The following is a 20,422-nucleotide window of genomic DNA, read 5'->3' as shown; positions in this document are numbered from 1 at the left end:
AGGAGAAGCAGGCTCCATGCACCGGGAGCCCGACATGGGATTCGATCCCGGGTCTCCAGGATCGCGCCCTGGGCCAAAGGCAGGCGCCAAACCGCTGCGCCACCCAGGGATCCCTGACCCCACTTCTAATTCCTGTCCACCACTTCCTACCAGGTGATGGTCACTTAACATCTCAAGGTTTCCAGTTCCTCAGCCATAGAATGAGAGGAGAATAGTACCCACCCCCAGGGCTGTGGAGGGAACGGAAGGAAGTGAAGGATGCAAGTGGCCTTTGCCGAATATGAAGTGCAGCCCAGGAGCCTGCCTCCCCAATAGGCTGGAAGGTATGCACCAGCCCCTCTGAGCAGCCAGACGCAAACAGCGTCCAGCATGGGCACTGTGTGCAACCTTTGGCGGGCTGACAGCCGTGGGACCCCAGGGACAGGTCCCACCTGCTCTGTGGGCACATCCTCATTCCCAAGGGACACCCGCAAGCTCAGGTTGGCTGGGAACACATCCCAGCACCTGCCCCAGGCTCTTTGCCCATTCCCTCTGCTCTCATGGGCTGCCGTACCTCAGGGCTTTCTGGAGGCGCTGCAGGCAGTCGATGGCGAGAGGGCAGTGCTTGCGGGACTGCAGGAAGCGCTGCACGTGGGGCAGGAGGATGTTGCTGGGCGGGAAGAGGCCCGTGCACAGCCAGAGCAGCTCCCAGCCTCGCTCCTCACTATACCTGCAGGAAGAGGGGTGGGGTCCAGTGGGGGTACCACAGGCCAGTCATGGGTCTGAGTCCCCCAAGGGGCTGCACATCCCTCGGCACCTCACCATGGCAGCACATGTCTGCCGTGACCCCCACCACTTTTCTGAAGACCCAACACAGACCCACCTCCCTGACAGCCGGATGGTCAGTGCTACTCAAAGTGTGGCTGGCCAACCCACACCGGGCCACACAGCAGCAACATGGAAGTAAGGTGCTCATGCCAGAATGTCAACCAAACACTCTTGGTTCAGCTAAGATTTTTTTTCTTAGCAAGACTTCCTTCCTATGAAGGAAGCAGTGTGAGATTTGTATTCTGGCAGAAGCTCTTTAGCTCATTCTTTGAGTGGCACAGTTAGACGGGTCCCTGGGCTCCTCGGGCACCACTCTGAGCTCCTTGGGCCTGACAGGAACGAAGCATAGAGGACTTCTAGAAGGAGGTGGCATTTGATCTAGGTTTTGAAGGCTGAGGCAAATTCGGATATGCAAGAAAGGAGATAACTGCTGGCTGTGGGCATAGCATGCATGAAGGTTTGGCAGCGTGAAAAGACCCAATATGTGGTTCAATGGTGGATTTTGTAAGAGGTGCAGAAAATGGCAAAGCTGAGGAGGGAGTTGAGGATCTAGTGTAAGGGGAGACGGTGGGGTTTCTCTCAGGTTCTGAGACTTAACCTGGGCCTGCCCTCCCGTTCCTGCTGCCATCCAGCCCAGCAGGGAGGAAGTGACACACTCTGGGACTCAATGCTGTCAGCCCATGAGCATTTTCAGCCAGAGCTTCCAACTGCCAGCCAGCACAGCACAGCCCATGCCAAGTTGGGGACACTTGCTCAAGAACAGAGTCTGCAGGCAGACAGTGGAGTCTGGGCTGGGGAGGGGTGTCCAGAGGAGGTTCAGGCAGGGAGTGGCAAGAAGTTTAGGAGGAGCTGGTGCTGTTAAATTTGGAGACAGCTTCAGAGGACACAGCCACCACCTCTGGGTTCTTGACCAGACTCCCTTGGGCCTTGAAGCAGAGGTGGGATGTAAGGGGGCCCTGAGGGCAAATCCCAGCCCTGAGCAAGGAAGGACTGCTGCCAGGCAGGGCCAGCTGCTGCCTGGGGAGGGAGAGAGCTCCCTGTCATGGTGGGTAGAGGACCTTTCAGATGCCCTTCAGCTGTGAGCACTAGAGGGGAGCCCGCCCCTCTCCCTCACCTGCCCCCACAACCCACCTGATGTGGTTGTCAGTCAGCTGCTTCAGGATCTGCACATACACCTCATCCTTGAGAGGCTCAGCCTTTAGGGAACCCTCAAAGATCTGGTCGGTGAGCTCATTGACAGAGCGCATCCTCTTGGATGGGTAGTCGCCCATGTACTTGAGCATGGGTGAGGAGCCGTCAAGGAAAGGCTTGTGACCAATGGGGGAACACTGGCCCAAGAGGCCACACTCTCTAATAGGGTCTGCCCCTACCCAACTGTGTGGCCCTGGGCCTCTGACCACTCACTCAACCCTCCCACCCTGCTCTCCATGCCTACTGCCCTCCCTCTCCTCAACTTCTCTGGCCACCTCTTCACCACTGATCCCACATCAGCCCAGGTCCTCATCCACATCCAAAGTCCTCACAGCAACCAGGTGAATGTTCCAGATCATAGCCTTGACGGTGCCACCTCACTGCTTAGGGGCTCCTCATGGCCTTGGGCTACAGTCCAAGCTTCTCAACAGAGCTTGGGAACCCTTTGTTAGTCAGCCCACATCTTCAGATTTCCTTCTATACCTCTGCTCTCCACCTGTGCTGAATCATTTTGTGATCCTGGGCCTTTGGGCATGCTCATTCTGACTGGAACACTCCCCATCTACCTCCCCTTTGACTGACTAGGGCCTACTCAGTCTTCAGGTCTCAGCCCAGATACCCCTTCTTCCAAGGAGGCCATCCTGGCCTCCTCCAGGCCCACATCAGTTCACTGTGGCCTGGCCCCCATCGGTGTGCCCTTTCAGCTGTAAGTACCATGAGGCCAGGGCCTGGGTCTGCTCACAACTATGTCTCCATGCCTGGCCTAGCACATGACGATGGACATGTCTATGGATGGAATAACAGAGTCAGAGGAGATAATGGATGAGGCATCCCCTTGCACGCTGTAAGGTGCCAGGCAAATGGATCCACATCCCTCCACACTGTCCAGGACCCAACTGGCCCTTCCGTCAGAAGGAAGTAGGTATCTGGATAAAAACCCTAGAGGCAGGGGCCCAGCACCACCCACCGACCTTGGGGTTTCCCCCTCCTTGTGGCTCCTGCCCTGCCCTTCCACGGTGACCACCCCTGCAGGTGTGGATATCTATGAAGGCCATACAGGCCTCCTGCGAGAGCTCCTCACTACCCAGGATCTTCTTGAGCAGAGCCTGCTTGAGCGGCTCCCGTGTGTGACTCCACAGCCGGTCCTTGCCACGGGCTTTGGACACCATCACCCGGCTCAGCGTGTGCTTGGGTGGGGGCCTGATGCAGCACAGTCAGCACTGACTGACCCCCAAGTTGTAAGACCCACTCCTAACCCACTTGTAAATGGAGGCTGAAGGCCCCACTCCTCCCTGATACACTGGGTGACCTGGGGTGGGTCACCTGGCCTCCCTGGAAAGACAGCCTGGCCCACCTCCACAGCCTCCTCCCCTCTGTTCCTCTCTGCTCCAGCCTTGGCATGTGCCACCTACAGCATTCCTCCACCTGGGGCATCCCCTGCCCAGCTCAGCCGCCACCTCCTCCAGGAAGCCTGTCCTCTGTCTCCACCCCAACCCCAGCCTCCCCATCACAACACTGGGCACACGGAATCACAGCTGCCCAGTTTCGAGCCTATCTCCCCACCAGGGCTGTGAGTCAGTGAGGAAGGTGCAGGCATGAGTGCCCAGGACCCGATATCTTAAATAAAGGAAGGATAAAATGACATAAAGAAGGGTCATCTCAATAGACAGAAACTGCCCTCCTGCTCCCTCTGACCCAGGCCCTGCTCATAGACAGGAGCATCACAGGGCAACCCCAACACACCGACTGGAGTAGCAGAAGCCTAGAGCTCACTTTCTGGGTCCCCCGCTATCCTTTCCCCATCACCTGAAATAGTCATAGGAGAATTCCTCCAGCGTGTAGGGCTTGGCGCGGACCTCAGGCTCTGCTGTGCGCAGCTGCAAGAGCCGGATGACGTCCTGTCTCTGGTCAGGGGTCATGGTGACCAGGGCCTAGAGACCAAGAGACAAGGGTCTGAGGTCAGCTCTTCATGTGTGGCCCCCAAGATCAACACAGTCAAGCCCAGAGCTTTCTGGAGTGGGGAAGATTGCCTGCCATGGGGATGACCCTCACCCCATGGTGACCCTGGGAGCCCTTTGGCTGATTGTGATCTCTGAGGTTACTGCTGTCTCCATCATGCTGCACTCAGGATCCTTTCCTTAACACTCCGTGTCTGAACCAGGTTGGGTCAGTCAGAAAGCCTGGATGAAGCAGGGGGATGTGTAGTGTGAGAACTGCCCAGTCAACAGTCTAGCTCAGCAGCTGCCTGGAAAGCCAGGCTTAAGTCTTCAGTGCTGTGATCCAGAAGAACCACGGCCTCCCCTCCCTGCTCTGCCCGCACTGCCTTTTCAGATAGTGCGAGGTGATGTCTCCCTACCCACTCTCCTCCCAGCCCTCGCCCTCGGCAGTTCCTCATTTGATGCAGTTTCTAGGCCACTCCCCATCCAGCACCGGTTTGACAGCTTCCCCAACTTGAAGTTGGTGGTCCTGTGAGACCCCCAGATCATCTTCACAGAACTGCAGAACTGAATCTATTTTAATTCCTCACTCCATTTTACAGATACAGGGAGAAGACAGAGAGAGGCCCAGAGGAGACTCCCATCCATCTGCCACCCCCAAGCCACATACCACAATTTCCCGCGGTGGCAGGGTGACAGTGGGCATGACATACACGCAATCAGTGGGGAAGTCCCCACGCTGCTTGGTTCTCTCATTGATGCCGTTGGCCCAGCCTGAGTTCATGACCTGCTCCCCTGTGTCATGGTCCAGGATGATGAGGTCTCCCTTGGCAAAGCTGAGGAAACCTGACTCCTCCCCCGCTGGGAGGTGGAGGTGAGCAGGGCCATGTGGGGGCAGAGAGAGGCTGGATTGGAACATCTTTATTTGGGTTGATGACCTATAAGCTGTTCCTCCCGCACTGAATAACTGAGGCCCTATCCCTCTCATGCGTGCTCACTGGTCACCCTGCCTCTACCCTGCCATAGCCCTTCACCAGACATGGCCATTGGCACGGGCCACTCCTCTGCTCGAAAGCCCACCATCCTCAGCATGCTCACAAGGCTATTGTGGGCTGGATTTCCTGACTTCTTCCACTTCACTTCTTGCCCTTCCTCCCTAACCTCACCCCTTCCAGCCAAACCATACCATCTGCGCTTCCCAGACACACCTGCTTTCTCCAGCCTCTGTACTCGGTTTGTGCTCTCCTCCCTGCCTCACTCTGCCCACACATACCTCCTCCCCGAACCCCAGGCTATGTGGGGGCCTCCCCTCCAGATTCCCAGCATCTCTGGGCTTCCCTGGTCACTGCCCTGTCCCAGGGACTGTCACTTTCCAGCCCCTCTACCCACTGAGAGTACGGCCAGGGTCCATTTTATTTCTGTCCTTTCCAGAATTTATTTCTGTCCTCTCCTCTGCCCAGAGATTAGGAGACCTGGGGTGTGCTCAGTCAGGGGGCGGTTACTGCTGTTCTCATCTACAGTTGGTGGGTATTTGGAGACTGAGGAGGAACCCCTGACATCACCTGGAGAAGGTGACAGGTGATAAGCATGAAAGGACCAGGAGAGGACAATGCCCCATGGGGTACAGGTGGAAGGTACAGAGTCTGACCAGGTGGAGCCGAGGGCATCTGGGGAAGGGTGGTAACAGGCACTGTCAGTCCTGAGTGCCTGGTGATCTGCTTGGTGCCCCTGACCCCGGTACCTGGCGGCCTGTGCCAGGAGCCACTCACCAGGGTTGGGGTTGTCCTGCAGGGCCACCACGTACTTAGACCTCTTCCGGAGTCCTTCCAGGAAGGTGACCACTAGGTCACGGATGTCCTCAGCGTTGCTGGAGGTAAAGGTGTATTCATCCCCCTTGATGGTAGCCAGCGTGAAGCTGGGAGCTACCAGTTTTGCTCCCCTGCAGGACCAACACGGAGAACAGGGCCCAGCCGGGGTCAGTCCTGCCCAGCCCGAGTGAGGTGCAGCACAGCCCAGATCAGAGCAGCCCAGCGAGAGCAAGACACGGCACTCCCTGAAGGAGACCAAGGCCAGCCCAGTCAGACACAGCCCAGCCAGGGTCAGACGCAGCTCGGCCTGAGTCAGACATGGCCCTGCCGAAGTCACACACAGTCCGGAGCAAGGCCTGCAAGAGCCCAGCCTTGTTCCCCTTTGCTGTCTAATTCCTACTCACCCTTTAGATCTCAGCCTAGATATTGCTTCCTCCAGGAAGTCCTCCTTGCCCTCCCACAGCCCTCATCACATTGGTCCTTGCTTTAAAATAGCCTGTTCCATGTCTATCTCATCTCTCAACTGAAGGAAGCTGCAAGAAGGCAAGGCCTATCTTCATCCCCTGTGCCTAGCACATGCCTGGTCAGAGTTGGACATGCCCGGCCCCAGCACACATCAGACACTGCCCAGAGGCACTCCAGTAAGCCTCGGATCACTGGGGGAGGGCCTGCTGAGAACAGCAGTTTATTCCAAGATATCCCCTACCCCTGCACTGCTCTAGTGTGTCTACAGCTTTCAGTTTATAAAGAATTCTCCCATTGATCTCACCACTGTAGGGAAGTACTAACAGCTGTTTGAGGGACAAAGGGCATGGAGGGGAGTCCCACTTGGGCCCCTGAATCCCAGGCAAGGCTCTTTCTGTACACAGTTGACTGCCCCTGACTGTCCTAGCCACCCACACCCATTTCTGAATGACCATTAACACCCCATAAAGACCCACTGCCCCGATCAGCAGGGAGGCGCCTGAAACAGTACAGCACAAGCTGCTCCAGCACATGTGACCACGACAGCTCCCTGCATGTCTCTGCACCACAGTGATATTCCTGTATGAGGCCATGGCTCCCCCTCAGAGGCCCCTGTGACCCCCAGGAAAGCTCCAGGAGCCCTCTCCTTTCCCTTCTATCTGTGTGTCCAACTGCCTCTCTTTGCTTCAGACAGCACTGAATCAGGACACAGGGTTTGACACCCCTCTGCCACTGGTCTTTGTACAGCTTTGGACAAATCCCTGCTCTGCACTAAAGTGCAGTGTAGGAGGGGTCAGACTAACCTACTGCTGGACACGGCCATGATCTCGGGGAAGGACAGCTCCAGGAGCACCTGCTCCTGCTCATCCACAAAGTAGACGCCTGTCCAGTTGACCGCCACGATAACGTCGTTCTTGGGGAGGCTGGGGCCTGCGGCAGAGACCATGGCAGTGAAAGGCAGGTGGCCCCGCTCACAGCCCAGCCCTCCCCAGTCCTCATACCCACTAGGGAGGTAGCGAGGGGGAACATACTGACTTTCATTTACAAATGGGGAAACTGAGCCTCAGAGAGCACAACCTCCCTAGAAGTCAAAATTCAAAGGGCAGTGGGAAGAGAGCCCTGAAATCAGGAAATTCACCTAGCCCTGAAAGAGCTAGCCCTGCCTCCGGTCTTTCTGCAGCTCTGGACAGGTCCCTGCCCTGGAGTGAGGTGGACTATAGAGAGAGGGTCGACTGAGCCCCAAGGTTCCCTCCAGCTAGATATTTGGTGATTCTACGAAGCCCAGCACCAGCACGGAGCCTGGCATGGAGCTGATGCCCAGTAATTCGGACCCAAGGATGGCTGAGCCAATGGCCTGGTGTGGATTTGTTTCCATTACATCCACGCCCTGCTTCAGAGTCAGCCCAGCCTATACTCTGGACTGCCTGCTTCCGTATATAGTAGGTGCTTAATTATCCTAGCAGTCATTCAGTTGTTTAATGCAGAGTGTTGCTGAGTATCTGGACTATGGGGAGGCAGGACCCCCTCTGTGCATTGACCTGGAAAGATGAGCAACCCTCCCGGCAGGAACCCAGATGGCTGGGGACATTGGCTCAGGCCATCCCTTCCTTCCACTGTGGGCTAGAGCCATGGGGTGAGGGGTGGGAGAGGGCATGGAGGAAGATGGGGAGGCAGGAGGACTGAGGGAGTACCTGAAAATTTGTAGGCTTCATAAAACCTGGAGAAGAGCAAAGGCCACTTGAAACGGGCATAATTGACCACATCCTCTTTGACCTTCTGGGCATCAGTCCTCCTCTGGGCATAAATCCCCTGGAGGGGCATGGACAGGGGAAGAAAGACTTCATAGAAGCTCTGTCTGGAAATCCAGTGTCTGTGCCCCCAAGCCAGGAGTAGCCCTGGAATCATGGTACCCTCCTGTGCTCATGGCCTTGTCCTGAGCCATCAGCCCACAGTCACCTCCATCACTCCACAGGTCCCACCTGCAGGGAGCTCCCAGTGCAGCTGGGACGGAAAAGCCCACAGTTGCAGCCAGCATGTGTGCAACCCCGAAGTTGTGGGTGGGTGGAAAGCACCTGGGACACGTGTGCCAGACCAGGAGGAGGGAGTGAGGAAAGTTGCAGCACAGGGAAGGGATGGAGCAGCCAGGAGATAATGCAAAGCTGCTGGCAAGAAACTAAAGCACTAGCATTTCATTATCTAAAGATATCCCTCGGAGCCCTATTAAGAACTTGGTGGTGTTGGAGCAGAATTGAAGGGATGTATCAAAATGAACTCCATAGTGTTTATCGTCTATGGACTCAAACATGGACAAAGACACATGTGCATGCCGTGTGCTGGGAGGGCCCGGAGCAGTGCTCTTCCAGGAGGGGACAAGGGTCAGAAGAAATGGCACGTGCCTACTCGGAGAGAGAGGATCATAAAGCAAATGCAGCACGTTAACACCTGGTGAGTCTGGGTGAAGTGGAGGGGTATATGCTTCTAGGTTTTTGAACTTGTAATTTCTCCATAAGTTCAAAATTGTTCCAGATGAAAATGTTTCTACCCCTCTGACCCTAAAAACCATGCTAACTCACAGCTCTACAGCTAACTTGTATACTCCACGAGAAGACAGGTCCAGGGATGTGACTCCCACAGGCCAACAGGCTCTGGTCCAAGGGGGAGACATGGCAAGCTCAGCTGTGGGCTCTGAAGGGCAGAGACCACCTCTGTCCTCTTCACATTTGTGTCCCCATGGTGAGCACCCCAAACAGAACAAATTAATGAGCAATGGTACCTAGTCTGGAATGTTCCATGTGCCATGTGCATGATGGCAGTGAACACAGAGGAGGCCCTGGGGGAAGTCAGAGGGACAGAAGCTGTTTGGGAGGTGGAATGGATGGGCTTCAGTGGCTGACAAGGTGGGACAAGTGAGGGACAAGACATTGCCTGGACAGAGAGACAGAGGGGTGGAGGGAAAACATGTATTTCCTCTGGAAGGGACGGGAGGTGGAGGAGGACCTGGTGGGGGAGCCAGGCCCAGAGGTAGAGAGGGTGCAGGGCAGGTTCAGGGAAGAGTGGAGGCTTGTGGGCAGCTCACCAGGAAAGGCACAGAGGGTTAGGGAAGAGGGCGTGCAGTGTAGAAGGGTGAAAGACTGCTGGTCTGCAGAGCTCCTCGGCAACTTGTGTGCAGAGATGACTCTGGTCTTACACAATGAGGGCCAGGAGGTGAGGAGCCTGCAGGTCCCCTCGAGCAGCCACACCACCCCTCCTCTACTAGTTGGGCAGGCCCCTTAGCTTGGAAGGGAGCTACCCAGGGCTCGTTACCTGGGGACTCAAACAAGGAGGCCGACGGGGTCTGTACCTAAAGTTCCCCAGGCAGGAAGCTGGGCCCGAGCTCTTTTAGACAGAAAAGAGGGTGCATTTCCTAGAAGCTCTTCCAGCATGCACCAACACCCCCGAGCCGTAGGTCTAGCAAGTGGCTGCTGCCAGGCCAGGAGGAGCGGGGCCCCCAATATCCTTGGACCCATGGTTTCTCTTATGAGGCTACAGGGTTGGATCTGATCCGTCTCAGTGTCCCTGGCACCAGCCCAGAGTAGACAGCATAAGACACAAGTGAACTGATATCCATGGTGGAGGAAGGCTGCTTAGGAGGCGGGAGGTAAAGGGTGCCATCCTGTCTCCCAGCAACCCTGCAGACAGTGAGGGCTGTGACCCTTTTGATTGGCTGGGTCCTTGCCTCTCAGCCCAGGTCACCAGAGAGCCCCTCCTTCAAGACCCTGCCCCACCCTCCTACCTTCTTGTGGGCAGCAATGGCCAGCTGGGCCCACTTCTCAAGCGTCTTCAGGGGCGTGATCTCGCGATCCGGGATATAGGTGGGCACAAGGTTTAGGAGGCGCTCCAGGATCATCTCGGAGCCATAGTCCACAAAGTACTGCTGGGAGGCCAGCTCGGCCAGATCATCCTCCTAGGTGGAGAGAGTGGGGAGGGTGCTATTCACACACCCTCTGGGAAGCCCTTCCAGACCACTGAGGCCCCCAGGGCCCTGCCTCCTACAGCTGTCGACCAGCCTTTGGGAAACCGTGCACTCACGGACTCCCCAGAAGTTCTTGTCTGCTTGGTGGAACCATGAGATCCCTGAGGGCAGAGCCACACCTCTGCCTTCTCCCGCGTCACCTCAGCACCAGCACAGATGCACATGAGCTGACCCTGAGAGGTCAGCCAGTCCGCTGGGAATGTGGTGGTTGACCCAGAGACAGCATCTGGGGCTGACAGGCTTCCCTGGAGAAGGGGGGGTACCTGGGTACTGCTGGTACTGTCAAAGGGAAGGGGGGCATCCCATTACCATCTCCATCACCATCACCCCCCCACCCTGGGATGGTCCAAGTAGTGAATGGCAAGGAGGTTATGCTACAGAGGCTTCAGAGGACCAGATGATGGGTACTGGGCATTTGCCCCTTCCCTGCCTAGAATGCCACAGCAGGCAGCCCTGGTGATATATGCTTGGGGCTCATTGGGGTTTTGGCAGAAGAGGCCAAAGAGAAAGGCTCTTGGGTATCTTGAAGGCAGTAGATGTTTCCCAGCCAGTTCAAAGCATTTCAGAATTTTAATAACTGACATGGCTGTACTCATGCATTCTGTGAAGGTATTAGCTCACCACCACCATGATCACCAACACCATTGCCACCATCACCAACTTGGTACCATCCTGGGCCACTAACTGTCCCCCCCATCACCAACACCATGATTATCACCACTGCCCTTGCCACCATCAGCTCCACCATCACCACCACTGCCACCAACAACCACCACCTTCATTTCCATCACCTCCATCCTTATCCCCCCATCACAATCACCAGTAGAATCATAGGCACCATAAGAACCATCATCACTACCATCAAAAATAAAATAACACAATACGAGTTACTCCATATCACTCCTGTCCTTAGAAGGAGACTAACAGAGTACACATTTACAAACTCTGGTCTAAACGAGTAGATCTCTTACTCCTTTAGAACAAGGTTTTCTGGATGAAAGCAGAACAATACAGCATGTTCTGAAGCACAGAGGCTGTACCATGCACAAGCCCTGCAGCAGAGTAGAAGACCTTCCACCAGCAGAGTTCCCACTAGTCTTCAAAGCCCTTGCTCCCCAAGGCAGTGTTGCTCTAGAGGAAGCCTCAACCAGGCTAACCTCCACATACGCTAATGGTGGGTCATAGACAGTAACATTCAGCCCAAATTTGGAAAACGGAGGGCTGTGAGCTAAACAGGCTCAGGCAGGAGACTCGCCCCGCAGTCACTCACCTTCTCACACCTGTACTCCCCAAACTTGACCCCTCGCACCACCTGCTGGTAGATGAGGTTGGTGGCCACATTGTCTTCGGAGGGGTTGTGCCAGGGCGTGAAGACCTCTTTGCGAAAGAAGAGCCTCCAGGGGGCATTGCGTTCCTGGGCACCCTGCTCCTTGGCATACTGTTCACACTGGGAGATGGCATCCATGACGTGGTCACTTCCACTGCCCAGGGAGGACACCTGAGGGCACAGGGCTGGAGGTCAGCGAGCAGAAAGGTGAGCAGGCAGGGAAGGACTTAGAAAGAGCCACCGACTCTCCTGGAGCAAGTGGAAAACTGAGACTCAGAAAGGCAGGGACATGTCCAGATGACCCAAGAACCAGACCAGACCTCTGGACCCCAGCCGTGGGCTCTGAGTCAGCACAGCCAAATGGGCATTCCCATTTCCTAGTGTAAGCCTTGTGTGAAATGATGGACAAATGGTCACTGAAAACACAAGAGGCATCTGTAAGTGAGAAAAATTCAGGCACTCTGTCGGACAACATGGTTCTGTCCCTGGACCTGCCTGAGTGGGGAGTGGAGGGCAGACACCTCTGCTGCATGTGATGTTGCTGAGTGTAGAAGCAAAATCACACATCCCCTGGCCCAGGTGTGCCCAGGGTTGCAGACACTCCAGGTGGTCACTAACAAGTGAACAGAAACCACCATAGAAACCTGACAGTAACTTATATTCCCATTTGCAAATGAGAAAACTGAATCTCAGAGAGCCAGGTAGCTGCATGCTCCCCCGGTCTCTGTCATGTTATTTCTCTGGTACCAAGGAAGAGTTGACTCAGCCCAGGTACACTGACAGAAGGGAGCCCTAGGTCTCCATCTACACTGTGCTGGCAGGCTTCTAGGTGCTCTCCACAGTCCTAATGAGTTGGGCAGAGGCAGAGTTACCAGTGGCTGAAAGGAAATGAAGGCTCTGGAAGATAGGCAACTGCCCAAGATTGTCTGGAATCAATGCGTGGCAGACAGACGGAAGAGGAGCCAGGGCGGTGCCCGGAGGGGGCGCTGCAGGGTGGCCGTACCTTATCAAACAGGGCAATGTAGAGGGAGAAGCCAAAGCGGTCCTTGAGCGAGATCTTGTCAGCCAGTGCATTGCAGAGCTCCTTGGCCGTGGTTGCCGAGTCGGTCAGCAGCGTCTTGGTGGTCCCATCCATGAATGTCACAGGCAACATGATGGGCTTCTTGGACTTGGTGGCCTGAAAATGACCAAAGAGGGTCTATGGGGATCTTTTCACTTCAGATCAGTTCATACCCTGCAGGTTCCTGGCTCCCTGCTCCCCAAGGAGGCAGAGCTGCCCCACAGCCTTGGACCCCAGCATCTCACCAAGACGCCACCTGTGGCTGGTCGCAGGCACCCAGGGGGCCCCACGGTGTTCCCCGCCCTGACAGACCTGAGCCTGGGCACTGGGGCCAGGAGGCTGGGCACTGCCACAGGCCAGGGGCTTCTGCCCTCACATTGTGCAACCATCACAAGACCCTGTGAAATGAGTAGCATTATTGCTGTTACAGAGAAAGCTATTAAGACACAGCGGGAACCCCCTGCCCAAGTCACTCTGATTATAAAACAGATGGGAGTCCATTGGGTGCTTTTCTGTTCCAACAGCCTGGGATCCCAGAATTTGAAGAACCATAGAATCCTAAGGCAGGGAATGTTTCTGGGGCACTGAAGCGCACTACACACACACACACACACACACACACACACACACATGCTCGCATGCCTGGGTGGGGCCATGGGCCATACCTGCAGCTCCAACCAGCTGGGTGGCTGTGTCCGTGTCCCGTTGACGAAGGTCCTTCTGAGCCGCTCCTCGCAGTACGGTGCGTAGCCAGGTGGTCCCCCGTGGATGAAGTTGCGCAGGTACTACAGACAGAGACCAGCTGAGGGGCCTCCTCTCCAGCCTCCCCCGGAGACCATCACAGCAGCCTCAGCAGGTCTCCTACTTCCAGCCCTCCTACCACACTGCGGACCTGCTCCAGGCCCAGCCACCCACGCCTCTCCCCTGCTCCCTGGGCTCCACGCTGTTGCCTTTGGGATCAAGTCCATGCATCTCAGGTGGAGCAAGGCCACCCCTACCTACCTTGCCCCACCTACCATTCCCCCTCTCTTTACCTAGCCTAACTGCTCCTTCTTCTTTAGGGCCCACCTCCCTGACTCCTGACTGGGTGAGCACTTTCCCCCTCACAGCGCTGGCAGGTTGGGTTGGCTCTGCTGTGACCTGCCCTGTCTCTGTGTCCCCAGCGCTCAGGGCCTGGCACTGAGGCACAGTCAAGAGAGTGGCCTGAGACCAACCGAAATGCCTGCTCCAGGACTGTGAGGGGAGGGTCCAGGGAATGCTGTCAAATTCAGTCTCCTCATTAATAAAGAGAGGCTGAAGGGAGAAGAGAGTGGAGGGCTGGGAGCCCGGGAGGAAGGTGGAGACAAGGCAGCGGGAAGTGCAGGCCCAGAGGAGATGGCCCAGGCCAGGCCTCACTGCCAAGTCCCCGAGCTTACTCCCCTTGCTCCCTCCTCTGATGCCCTTCCCGCCACAGGAGGCCAAGCCCCCCTACCTTAACGAACTTCTCGGAGGGGGCGAAGCAGCCCACGCAGAGAGACACGAGGATCCAGCCCCGGGCATAGCTGCTCTTGGAGGGGTTGTGAGTAAGCTGCTTGCTGATCTGGCAGTAGATCTCATCCCTAGGCAGGTGGGGAAGTGAGGGAGCGGGGGGAGCCAATCCGGAGCTCCCACAGGGCGGCCACAGATGGGACACCAGCTCTTCTCTCCAACTTGCCCAAGACCACCCGGGGCAGGGGCCGTGGGGCTGGCTGGGGAAGGCTGCGGAGCCACCCAGGAGGCAGGCTCATCAGGCACGGAGCATGTTCCTGACTCCAATCCAGATCCACAGCCAGGTCCCCATGATCCAGAGAGGGGGGTACCTCCTGCTTGGGGCACAGTGGCCACAGCTACTGGTGAGCACTTTGATGAGAAGCACTGTCCCTTCCTTGTCCCTCACCAGCTGGGTGGCCTGGGCAGGTGAGTTCCCCTCTCGGAGCCCAGGCCATAGTCTCGGAGCCCAGCAGGTACAATTTCTGCTGACGGCAACGGAAGGGCACAAACAGCAACCACATCTGGGGAGCTTCTCTGGGAGATGGAGTGGGTTGGAGCTTTGACTTTCACTTGATATATTTCCATAATGTTTAAATACGGTATTTAAGTGGCCGTGCATTACTTTTGTAATCAGATCAAAGCAATGAAGCTAGTTTTTGGTTTTGTTTTGCTTTCACTTTAAAGGGAAATGATAATATCTTCCTTATAGGCTTTCTGTGAAGAAAAATGAGCCACGGCTTATAAAGCACCTAGCCTAGGAAATCCTCAGTAAACACTAACTGCCCGCCTGGTGAGGGCCAAGGTCAGGACCTCCGTGACCAAGTGACCACCAGAAGAGGGGCTGGCCTGGGCAGGAAGGAGGGATGATCGAGTCAGTGGCACCCCAATATCCAGGGTTCAGGGGCCAGCACAACTTCGAAATTAATTCTGAGGTTGCTCACTTTTTATCATAACAAATAAGGTCAATTAAAACATACCGTACACGTACGATCTGCCCACTATCTGTACCACAGTCGTTTCATAAAACAAATGTAACTTTAATATCTCAGAACAAAGAACAGTTCTTTCGATAAATGAAATTTAGCTTGAGAAACAACCTTATATTTTCCCCATCTCATCATGGCCCAATTAAAGCTTCTCACCTACACTTGGGAGCTAAGGCCAAGCGAAGGGAGGGATTAGCCACGGTCCCTCAGAGACTCAACACCCGGCCTTCTGACTCCGCCCGGGGCTCCTGGCATGACGCTCTCTAGGACTGCCCGCTTTAGGTCTGACGGTGAGATAGCTGGAGGCAAATTCTTGCCCCTTCAGCACACCTTGGGCAGCTACCTTTTCTTCTGAGAGGCAGGTGACCCTGGGTACCTGACCATCTCCAGTGAGGTAGTAACTGGCCTCAGGCAACAACAAAAGGGGGCCTGACTGGAAAGCAGGAGGTCTGGGAGGCTAGGGTCCCGGGGCAAGTCTCTTCCCCTCCCCGATCTCAGTTTTTTCCATTGGTAAAATGGGCTCATTACCCTGCCCCAACCCCATCCTGCTGTCCTCCCAGCCAATATATACAAGTTTGTGGGATCAGCTCTCCTAACCCACCATCTTGGGCAGATAGAGTCCTCAAAAAAGTCCTGTCTGTCTTCCCTCCACTGACCTAGCTCAGTTGATTCCTTTCTTGCTCCTGGTGACTCTTAGATCATTCCATCCCCTCTCCAACACCCCAGAGACCTGAACAAAGGCCTTTGCTGGGCCCAGATGGGGAACCCAAATGCAGGGTTCCCAGGCACGCTAAACACAGTGACTCTGCCCATGGGCCTGGGTTGGGTGCACCAAAGGTAAGCTGGCCAGAATGGGCTTCAAGCAGGAGATGCACTGGATAATGAGAGCGATAGTGCCCGCCATGTGGGTCCTGTCTTCCACACTCTCCATCATGTGATCTGCCCACCAATGAGGTAGGTGCTATTATTATTCCCCCTTACAGATGAAGGAGCTAAGGCTCACAGGAATGAAATAACTCTACCAAGGTCACATGACTAGTAGGCAGCGGAGCTAAATCCAGGCCTGTTTGCTTCATCTGCCACCAAGGTGACAAGGCCACAACTCCCACCACCAGAAGCCCTTCAGGGCCACACTGGGAAGTGCTGGGCGCCCCCCTAGCCAGCGGCCCCTCAGGCACTGACCTGAGCGCAGGCCGCAGGATGCCATTGCCAATGACGAAGTGCAGCTTCTCCAGGTTGGACGTGGGCCGGTCCTCCAGCATGCTATTGCCCTGTACTGTGGACTCCCCATCATGCAGCCTCTTGGTCACCTGGGCCGGGGGTTGGGGGAGGGGCACAAGGCTTGGACCAGGCAGGGTAAAGTGAAGGGCCTTGCTTCATGTCTGAGGCTACCCACTCCACTGGAGAGCAGATCTTGAGAATGGCCGGAGAGCTGGCTCCCCACCACTGTCACAGCCCTGGCCCTGTCCTACTTCCACCTTGTGTGCAGAACTGACGTTGGGTCCATTACTGGCCCAGACAGCTGGGCAGCACCGGCCCGGTGCCACCCACTATGGACAAGATTCCTCTGCAGTCTCCCTGACCCTACCCTCTACTCCCTACCCCAGGGGAGCCCTTTCAGCCAGGACCGGGACCTGCCCTTCTGGCTCCTGGTGGGGCCGCTACCTCTCCCTGGTGGGCCACAACTCCACAGGCAACCCTGACACCCAATTTATACCGAGGGTCCAACTACCCAGTCACCAACACCAATCCCCAGTGCCTCCGCCTCCGTGTGAACAGCCCCGGGCCTGGGTTCTTACAGTTGCGTTTCTCCTCTCTGGTTCCACACCAGCGCCAACCTGCACCCTGCCTGGAACCCCAGAGTGAGAGGGTACCCCTGCAGGCGGGAGGGGTGTAGGAGGCCCTCACCCCTGTGGAACACCCACAGCTCTGCTCTCACGCCATCCTCCCAGGAGCCCACCAGGGGGCATTGCCTCCCCACCCCAGGGCCCCTTCAGATAACCAGCGGCAGAGCCAGCATTCAAACCTGGGGCTACGTGGCTGCAGAACTGGATTTGAACCTCAGGAGGGGAAGAGGACAATGGGAGAGGCAAAGCAGGCTGCGGGAACCCTGAGGAGGAGCCTGACTCTACTGTAAAGGGGTCTGGGCAGGCTTCCTGGAGGAGAGGACCTCAGGCAGAGAAGGAGGAATTTTAAGCAGAGGGATGGATGTGTAGGAATGTAGGGGGTGGGGGAGCCGGTCCCATGCACTGTAAATGCCTTGGTTAGTGTCTGCTGTCCTCCCAGCCTGCACAGTCCTAGAGCACAGGATGGTGCTCAGAAAAGCCAAGGTGACTAAATGAGAGTTCAAACAAATTAGTAGGGTTAATGAATGCCCCATGGGCTCTCTTACCCACAGAAAGTTCGCAGTGTCTAAAAGGTCCTTTGATCAAATGCAATGGTTTCCCTGCCCTGGCAGGAAGTGTCCCCTCTTTCACCATGTGCCAACTGCAGTCCTCTCCAGCTCTCCAGTCCCCTCTTCTGGGAAACCCTCCCTGATGTGGCCCCAGCCTGAGCTCATGGCCCTCCTCTTTGTACTCCTGCCTGCCCAGTCCCTCCTCACACGGCCCAGCCCAAGCCCCTGACAACAGGCAGTGGTTGCTCTTGTTCCCAACTCCCTGGGTCCCTGAGCTCAACCTGGCCCCAGCCTGGGTCTCCTAAGGCAGCCCAGGGTCTGCTCTAACCTCCTCTGTCAGTTTGGACTTCTTCTTCAGGGTCAAGTGCACCAGCTTGTGCCTCATGCTGCTCTTCTTCTGCCCCTCCGGTAGCTGGGCCTGTGGACCAAACAGGGGTCAGGGCCAAGTGACTGGGCCCCAAAAATGATGACAAGGGCAATTGCCAATGGAGCTACAACTAGAGGGTGAACTCACCTCCATGCTAACATTTATGAGGGACACCCCACACAGCCACCCTCTCATCCCCCACTACCCTCTACCTGCCAGGTGATGGATGGGAAAACAGAGACTCAGAAAAGTGTAGTATGCGGCCCAGTGCCTCCCAGTGAGTCAGTGTTGCCACTGGCTCTGACCGCAAAGGCCTCACCCAATCACAATCTGCACTTTGCAGTTTATACAGCGTGTACACGTTTGTTCCCACAAGTAGACAGAGGAGAGTGGGGGTCAGGGAGGTGAGGCAAAGGCAATCTTCAGGATGCTCCTTCTGCTGAGGCCCCTGGGGATGCCAGGCAGCCCTTCTGACTGGCCTGGGAAGACACGGAGGGACCAGGGTGGGTGGGTGGCAGCTGAGCCTCACCTCACCCTCACCCTGCAGGGCCTGCAGCTCCCTCTTGTAGGTCTTCTTGCCCAGGGTCTCGTAAATCTTGGTCATCACAGGGATCTTCTCACTGCCATCACTCATGGCCGTGTGGTACTTGGGCTCAGGGAGGTCCCCCATGAAGCGCAGGATGGTGATCCAAACCGCCAGGGCTGCCTGGAGGCAGAGCTGGGCATCAGAGGGCATAAGCGCAATGTATTGCAGAACCATCAAAATAGCCTGGGGGTCTGGGGAGAGGGCCGGAGAGGGCCACAGGGCTCACGGTGTTCTGCTGCTCCTGGAGATTGGCCCATGTGGCCTGGGGCCAGGCTGGGTACCAGAGTGAAGTCAGCCCCAGTCCCACCTGTCCACTGGGGACCCACCACCCAGGCACCCATGCAGCCCAGCCCTCACCAGCTGGTCGCCCTCATCGTCATGGTACAACAGCGGCTGCTTGAGTGGCCGCCGGGTATAGGTATGTGTGGTTGTGCCCTGGAAGTAGGTGGCAGCGAACTTGGCAAATTTATACTCCGAGAGGTCCTCCTCATCTTCATCAGGCAAGGGAAGGGCTGCGTCCAGGTCCTCCTCCACCATTTCCCTGCGCCCACGCTCCAGGTCCTGAGGAGGCCAGAGGGGTTCCCTGCCGTGGGAGCAGACTTGGGCCAAAGCCCCCCCAGAGCTGTCCCTGTGGGGCCAGCTCTTCCTCCACATGGGGGGAGACTGTATGTCACCCTGTTTAGTGCCCAGAGCCTGGCACACGGTAGGCCCTCAATACACATGAAGAAAAGTTTGTGAACTGCCCTGGAGAGATGTGACTGGCCCAAGGTCACATGGCAAACTGACAGCTGGACAGGGTCAGGGGCCGCAGGGGCCGCATGTCATCACTGCTGCCCTTTGCTCAGAGGGGACAAGGTGGACTTTAATGAAAAGAGGCACAAAGGAGGGAGGGCTATCTCACTGTCCTGTCCCCAGCCCCTGTCCCCAGCTTGATACCTCAAAGCCACTAGGTGCTTGGCCCTCCTGGCCTGGCAGGCCGCCTGAAGTCCCCAAAAAGCCAAACATCTTGTCCACCATGTCCGAGTGGTTGATGGGCTCATGGCGGGCCCTCTCCATCTGCTCCAGGAGCTCCTTCTTCCGCCGGGCCTCCTCCTTCTCCTTCAGCTCCCGCTCTGCATCCTCACGAGCCAATTGTGCCAGGCGCTCCTGAGAGGTTGGAGTGACATAGGAGACGCAGGCTCAGGGAGCAAGCCCTCCTCAAGGGGCCCAAGAGAACCCCTGTGGTGGCCAGGCCCTCGTCCCAACCTCCGCGGGGTGTCCCGACAGCTGGGAAGGACTGCGCCTCACCCTTCTCCATCCTCGGCGCCCCGCAACCAGCCCTCGCCGTCCAGGGCAGACAGAGGAGCCTCCAGACAAGCCCGGAGTAATGCCGCCTGCCCTTCAGGGCGTAGCTGGGAACCCCCTCTGCCCGGGAGAGCCTGCTCTGGCCCCGCAGCTGGAGGGGACCACCCCAACCCAGAAATCCACGGCCGTTGGCTGGGGGGGGTGACTCTGGCCCAGCGCCATCCGGTAGAAATATAAGGCAAGCCACGTATGTTGCGGCTTCGTTTAAAACAGTAAAAAGAAATAGGGACATTTATTTTAATGATATATTTTATTTAACCCGATAGTTCTGAAATATCAGGTCAACGTGTAATTAACATTTTTTAAATGGTGCTGAGATATTTTTGTATTCCTGCTTTCTGTACTGTCTTCAAAACCTAGAGTTTATTTTACACTTAGAGCCCCCTGCCATGTCAAGCACTCAGCCGCCACATGTGGCCGGGGGCTCCCACACTGGGTAGTGTCCCCCCAGCTCGGGCTTTCTATCCATGTGTCATCTCCCAGCTAGGAAGCGTGTGCCTGAGGGCTTGGCCCTCTTGCTCTGGAGCCACAGCCCCTCGGCCCCAGGACAGGACCAAGCGCCCAACACGCAGGCAAAGGCGGCTGCACAGACAGATCATGACCCGCCAGCGAGCAGCGTCCGAGGCGC

The 20,422-nt window shown here is 56.5% G+C and overlaps 1 protein-coding gene across 5 annotated transcripts in view; it reads right to left on the bottom strand.

Moving 5' to 3' along the window:
* MYO7A (myosin VIIA) overlaps nt 1-20,422 on the bottom strand; it is an 84,951-nt gene that overhangs the window by 10,498 nt on the left and 54,031 nt on the right. For 2 of the 5 annotated variants that reach the window (XM_041730372.1, XM_041730369.1), the window contains exons 24-41: nt 19,387-19,596; nt 18,808-19,011; nt 18,394-18,582; nt 17,826-17,915; nt 16,285-16,412; nt 14,079-14,205; nt 13,273-13,392; nt 12,551-12,724; nt 11,491-11,718; nt 9,981-10,151; nt 7,900-8,017; nt 7,012-7,138; nt 5,705-5,874; nt 4,606-4,796; nt 3,805-3,929; nt 3,041-3,198; nt 1,939-2,092; nt 554-709 (exon numbers count right to left, since the gene is read on the bottom strand). In XM_041730372.1, coding sequence (XP_041586306.1) covers nt 554-709; nt 1,939-2,092; nt 3,041-3,198; nt 3,805-3,929; nt 4,606-4,796; nt 5,705-5,874; nt 7,012-7,138; nt 7,900-8,017; nt 9,981-10,151; nt 11,491-11,718; nt 12,551-12,724; nt 13,273-13,392; nt 14,079-14,205; nt 16,285-16,412; nt 17,826-17,915; nt 18,394-18,582; nt 18,808-19,011; nt 19,387-19,596 — 2,840 coding nt within the window. Of the gene's footprint in view, nt 1-553; nt 710-1,938; nt 2,093-3,040; nt 3,199-3,804; nt 3,930-4,605; nt 4,797-5,704; nt 5,989-7,011; nt 7,139-7,899; nt 8,018-9,980; nt 10,152-11,490; nt 11,719-12,550; nt 12,725-13,272; nt 13,393-14,078; nt 14,206-16,284; nt 16,413-17,825; nt 17,916-18,393; nt 18,583-18,807; nt 19,012-19,386; nt 19,597-20,422 lie in introns of all 5 variants that reach the window. The other 3 variants (XM_041730370.1, XM_041730371.1, XM_041730368.1) reach the window with 2 other exon arrangements.

The sequence above is a fragment of the Vulpes lagopus genome, chromosome 15 (genome assembly GCF_018345385.1).
Source record: "Vulpes lagopus strain Blue_001 chromosome 15, ASM1834538v1, whole genome shotgun sequence".
NCBI lineage: Eukaryota > Metazoa > Chordata > Mammalia > Carnivora > Canidae > Vulpes > Vulpes lagopus.
This window is presented reverse-complemented; position numbering and strand designations above follow the sequence as displayed.